This window comes from Geospiza fortis, unplaced genomic scaffold (genome assembly GCF_000277835.1).
Source record: "Geospiza fortis unplaced genomic scaffold, GeoFor_1.0 scaffold658, whole genome shotgun sequence".
In the NCBI taxonomy this organism is placed as follows: domain Eukaryota; kingdom Metazoa; phylum Chordata; class Aves; order Passeriformes; family Thraupidae; genus Geospiza; species Geospiza fortis.
This window is the reverse complement of record NW_005054674.1, coordinates 103,462-108,416: the sequence shown is the minus strand read 5'-3', so window position 1 is coordinate 108,416 and position 4,955 is coordinate 103,462. Positions and strand designations below refer to the sequence as shown.

The window sequence follows — 4,955 nt, the reverse complement described above, 5'->3', positions numbered from 1 at the left end:
CACTGCTCTGGGGGGACAGGGGGACACTGCCCAGGGGAACGCGCTGCCCGGGGGAGAGGGGAAACGCTGGGTAAAACACTGCCCCAGGAGAAAACACTGCCGGGGGAAAGGGGAAACACTGCAAAAAATCGCTGCCCTGGGGAAACACTGCTCAGGGAAAATACTGCCTTAGGGAAGGGAAGAAAACTGCCCCAGGGGAGGGGAAAACTGCCCCAGGGCAGGGAGACCACGATTGTCACGTCCCCCCACACGCTTTGGGGAGCGGGAGCTGAGTGTGAGGTTTGTCAGGGTGGGGCTGGGGGCCCAGGCCAGGAAGTGGGGCACAGGAGGGTGCAGGGGGGGTGAGAGGTGCTGGGGGGGCTGTTTCCTGTCCTGGGGGGTTGTGGTTCTGCGGGTGGGACCCTCGCTCAGAGTTTCCATCCGCGGGATGAAGCAACATTGCCGGGGCTCTGCCCCCCCTCCCCGGCCCGAGATCGAATTTCCTTCAGCTTTGCCCTTCTATGGGCAAAAAGCCCTTCAGTGGGAGCTTTTGGGCCAGCACAGCTCCTGTGCTCTCCCCAGCCCCGTGGGCTGTGTGGAGGCAAGGCCAGTGCTGGTCCCGCTACAGATGTCCCTCCTTGGTAGGGCTTTGCCAAGTGTGACAGGGGCCAGTGGTTTGTAAAGCTCCACCTCCCGGAGTCCTGGGATGGGACCAGATTTTGGGGTTTTGTCTCCCAGCAGGAAGTGCACAGCCCCCTCCCCCCGAACACACATTTTGGGGAGCTTGAGCCAAAAATAAGAAACTTCAACGGGATTGTTTTTGTTCTGACTCAGAGTGTTTGCATTCCTGGGCTCGGGAAGCCTTGTTTCCAGTGTGGGGTGCCAGGCATGGCAGCGGGGTGCTCTCCCTGGGACGGGGGTCACGTTCAGCAGCGTGTGATGAGCAGAGTGGGGTTTTGGGGAGGAGAAATGTCACCCAGAGAGGACGAGGAGCTGGTGCAGGCAGTGTTGTTTTGGGAGAGGAGACCAGGAGCAGGTTCCTTGCTCTTCTGCAGGGCCTCAGGCTCAGGATGGACTTCACAGGCTGGGTTAAATGGGGAATGACAGTCCCACAGCCACATCCTGGATGGGAGGACATGCACTGGATGGGGCTGGAGCACCTCTGGGTCCCCAGTTTTGGGCTGGGGAGATTTTTGCTCCTCTCCCAGCCTACATCCCCTGTGGATCCCTGCCTAAAGCCCAGGGCCCTGTCAGCATGCCAGGACCTTCTCTGGCAGCGATGGGGATCCTGAGTTCCAGCAGGGATCTGGCGCAGAGGATCTGGCCCTGGCGGAGGTCAGGTTTGGGGGTGCTGGGTGATCTCCTGTTTGGGTCATCCCCGGGGTGGGGAGCAGGAGCAGCAGCCCCCATGCCCAGGGTGCATCCTGGGCCCTTCCTGGAGCCCTGAGCTGGTGGTGGGAGCTGAGCACAGCATGGTGACCCAGCTCTCCCCCCAGCACAGAGGAAATGCCTGCAGGCTTGCAGGCTCTGGAATGCTCCTCGGCCCCATCTGGCCCACACATGTCTGCTGGGCGCCGTGCCTCGAGGAGAGGAGAGGCAGGAGGCTCCCAACATTCCCCAGCCCCGGGGCCCTGCAGCTGCTCCCGCCAGCCCTGCCCCGCCTGCCACCACCGCGGGGCCGCTGACCTGAGCCCCGTGTCTCCACAGGGGAGGACATTGCCCTGCGGAGGCTCTCGGAGCTGCGGGAGGGAGAGAAGTGCTGCGTGGTGGGGGCGCTCTTCAAGGCCATGCAGCTCCAGCCCTCCATCCTGCAGGAGATCAGCGAGGAGGTAATGGGCTCACCCCCTCCTCCTCCACACAGCTCAGGGGGCTGTGCCAGCCCACCTGAGAGCTCACCATGGCTTCCCTGTGCTGCTTGTAGCCAGGGAACTGGCAGACATTTGAGCAGGATGGCCTGGCCCTGGATGCCACCTTGGTGCCAGCGTGTGGGGATACCTTCCACTAGCCCAGGTTGCCCCAAGCCCTGTCCATCCTGGCCTTGAACACTTCCAGGGATTCAGGGGCAGCTACAGCTGCTCTGGGCAGCCTGTGCCAGGGCCTCACCAGCCTCACATTCCTTCCCCATATCCAGTCTAAACCCACCCTTTGTCCGTCTGTCCCCCCACCCATTTTCCACCACTCTATCTCAGTGAGTAAGACCAGCCCATCCGGGGGGTTCCAGCTCCCCCAGCTGGCATGCTGGCTGTACTGGTGGTGGGGGACTGGGGTTGGGGAGGGTCCCTGGGGGCTGCTGGTCCTCGCTGAGGCCACCAGAGCTGTCCCTGTGCGCTCGCAGTACAACCTGGTGCCTCAGCCCCCCCTGCCCAAGTACATCCAGCCCTGTGACGAGCTGATGCTGGAGGACGAGCTGCAGAGGATCAAGCTGGAGGGAGCCATTGACGTGCAGAGGCTGGTGACAGGTGAGGGACAGCGTGGCTCTGGTGGCTCTGCAGGGGCTGGCTGGGGCTGAGTGCCTGCCTGCTGTGCCGCAGGGACCATCGTGGCTGTGTACGGCTGTGAGGAAGAGGATGGCAGGTTCCTGGTGGAGGATCACTGCCTGGCCGACCTGCCGCCCCCGCTGCCCTGGAGCGGGCCCAGCTCCGACCGGTGAGGCAGCAGCAGCAGCAGGACTGGGGCTGGCACTGTCCCTGCTGCATCCCTGAGCCCCTGTGCCAGGGGGGCTCCCAGGGGGTCTGGGCCCCCTGCCCTGGCTCTCTGAAGCCCCTCAGCTTGGGAGTGTGGCTCACTGAGCCTCTCCATCCCTGCAGGTTCGTGCTGCTGGCCTCGGGGCTGGGGCTGGGCAGCATGAGTGGGGAGGCCCTGCTGAGCACTCAGCTGCTGGTGGACATGGTGACGGGGCAGCTGGGCGCAGAGGGCGAGCAGAGCTGTGCTGCCCACATCACCCGAGTCATCCTGGCCGGGAATCTGCTGAGCCAGAACACCCAGAGCCGAGACACCATCAACAAGGTACAGCAAGGAGAGGGCTGCGGCCTCGCCTGGGGCACTGGGAGGGTGTGCAGAGGGGGCAGAGGGCGTGCAGGGCTGTCCCTCACGTCTGCCTACTTACCCAGGCCAAGTACTTGACCAAGAAGACGCAGGCTGCAAGTGTGGAGGCTGTGAAGATGCTGGATGAGATCCTGCTGCAGCTCTGTGTGAGTGCTCAGGGTTGGCCAGGAAGTCGGGTTCCTCTGGGGGAGGGAGCCTTGTTCCTGAGGCGGGGTAGCAGTCCTCGGTGTAGGGTGGCAGAACCCCTTTCCCCAGCACTCAGCTTCCCTTTGAGCGCTCCACATGGGGAGGTAGATCACAGCCCAGCTCCAAATCCTTCTCCTGGGATCCTTAATGAAGCCGAGCAGGGTGTCCTGGGGAAAAGGAGCAGCAGTGACACCAGGGCTTTGCCCTGAGCCCCCTTGGAGGGGGGTTTGATTCCACTCTGCCCACAGACCTCCGTGCCCGTGGACGTGATGCCTGGCGAGTTTGACCCCACCAACTACACGCTGCCGCAGCAGCCCCTGCACCGCTGCATGCTGCCCCTGGCCGGCGCCTACGCCACGCTGCGCCTCGTCACCAACCCCTACCAGGCCAGCCTGGACGGGGTCAGGTAGGCAAACCTGCCAGCTCTGCTGGCTCTCAGTGCCAGCAATGGGACCAAGGGACACGTCCCAGCACGCCCAGCATCTAAACTCCCCTTCTTTCCTCCATAATGTAGGTTTTTAGGGACATCGGGACAGAACATCAGTGATATCTTCAAGTACAGCAGCATGGACGACTACCTGGAGATCCTGGAGTGGACACTGCTGGCGGGACACATCAGCCCCACGGCCCCAGACACCCTGGGTATGGTGAGGGCTGGGGGGTTGTTGAATGGGGGGGGTTTTGCCAGGGGCTCCCCCGCTAATTCCCATCTTCCCCAGGCTGTTACCCATTCTACAAATCTGACCCGTTTATCCTCACCGAGTGCCCTCACGTCTACTTCTGCGGCAACATGCCCCACTTCCAGTCCAAGCTGCTGCAAGGTGGGTCTCACAGCACCCCCAGACCCTTCTCGGGCTGCTGGGGGGCTCCTCTGCCTGACACCCACCTGTGTTTGCAGGGAAGGAGGGGCAGCGGGTGCTGCTGGTGATGGTGCCGGACTTCAGTGCCACGCAGACTGCCTGCCTCATCAACCTGCGTGACCTCAGCTGCCAGCCCATCACCTTCTCCAGCTTCGGGGCTGACACTGAGGACGGGGACATGGACGTTGGACACTGACCACAGGGAGGGCACAGACTGCACGAGCCCCCACCCCTCAAGGGGTCCTGGCACCCACTGTCGTTCTCTGTCGTCTGGGAGGGTGACAGAGCTGGGGAAGCACTGGAGGGACCAGATGTTCATACCAATACAACTTGATTTATTTGTGTAACAAAAACTGTATGGAAGGGAGAAAGGCTGTGCCCGCCTCCATGGGCCCTGCCCAGGAGAGCAGTACCACCCCTGCCACCCCACTGGGACACGGACAGTGGGCTGGCACTGCCCGGCTCCGGGGGATGGGGCAGCGTGTCCCTGACAGCGGCCAGCTGTTGGCGACAATGCCTGCAGTCCTTGGGAAGCAGCAAGGTGAGGGGCTGGAGCCCATCTGGAACAGCTGCCTGGGCTCAGGGAAGGTGTTGGATGCCAAAGCGTCCCACCGAGGCTTGAAGCAGAGTGAGCGGTCACTGTAGTGTCACTGTAGTGTCCCTAGTCCCCGAAGTTGATGGTGTAGGTTTCAGCTGTGGTGAGGGGCTGCGCCGTGCCCGTGTGCAGCTCCCAGCCCTCCGTCTCTGTCACCAGCTCGGTGACCACCTCTGTCTCGGTGTCCATCTCCCGGGTGCCGGCAGTGGGTGGCTCCTGGCTCCAGGGCGTGTAGGCCGTGCTGCTGAAGGGGAAGGGCAGGGCGGTGCTGGGGGCGGCTGTGGGGCTGC

At 63.1% G+C, this 4,955-nt stretch overlaps 2 protein-coding genes across 2 annotated transcripts in view; one reads left to right on the top strand and one right to left on the bottom strand.

Moving 5' to 3' along the window:
• The first annotated feature begins 1,661 nt into the window (after window positions 1-1,661).
• On the top strand, window positions 1,662-4,423 carry POLD2 (DNA polymerase delta 2, accessory subunit). Its single transcript, XM_005430753.3, has 9 exons — window positions 1,662-1,808; window positions 2,315-2,438; window positions 2,511-2,625; window positions 2,787-2,985; window positions 3,090-3,170; window positions 3,459-3,616; window positions 3,725-3,852; window positions 3,930-4,031; window positions 4,109-4,423. Exons 1-9 carry the CDS (start codon window positions 1,767-1,769, stop codon window positions 4,264-4,266), a joined length of 1,107 nt encoding a protein of 368 aa, XP_005430810.2. The 5' UTR covers window positions 1,662-1,766; the 3' UTR covers window positions 4,267-4,423.
• AEBP1 (AE binding protein 1) overlaps window positions 4,385-4,955 on the bottom strand; it is a gene marked incomplete at its 5' end in the record, with an annotated part of 6,457 nt that continues 5,886 nt past the window's right edge. Inside the window, one exon of the mRNA XM_031065086.1 lies at window positions 4,385-4,951. Coding sequence (XP_030920946.1) covers window positions 4,732-4,951 — 220 coding nt within the window. The remainder of the gene's footprint in view (window positions 4,952-4,955) is intronic.

Coding starts and splice junctions, on each gene's coding strand:
- POLD2 (XM_005430753.3), top strand. CDS start 1,767: ATGCAGCTCCAGCCCTCCATCCTGCAGGAGATCAGCGAGGAG. Junction 3,853..3,929: donor CACGGCCCCAGACACCCTGG/GTATGGTGAGGG, acceptor CATCTTCCCCAG/GCTGTTACCCATTCTACAAA. Junction 4,032..4,108: donor CCAGTCCAAGCTGCTGCAAG/GTGGGTCTCACA, acceptor CTGTGTTTGCAG/GGAAGGAGGGGCAGCGGGTG.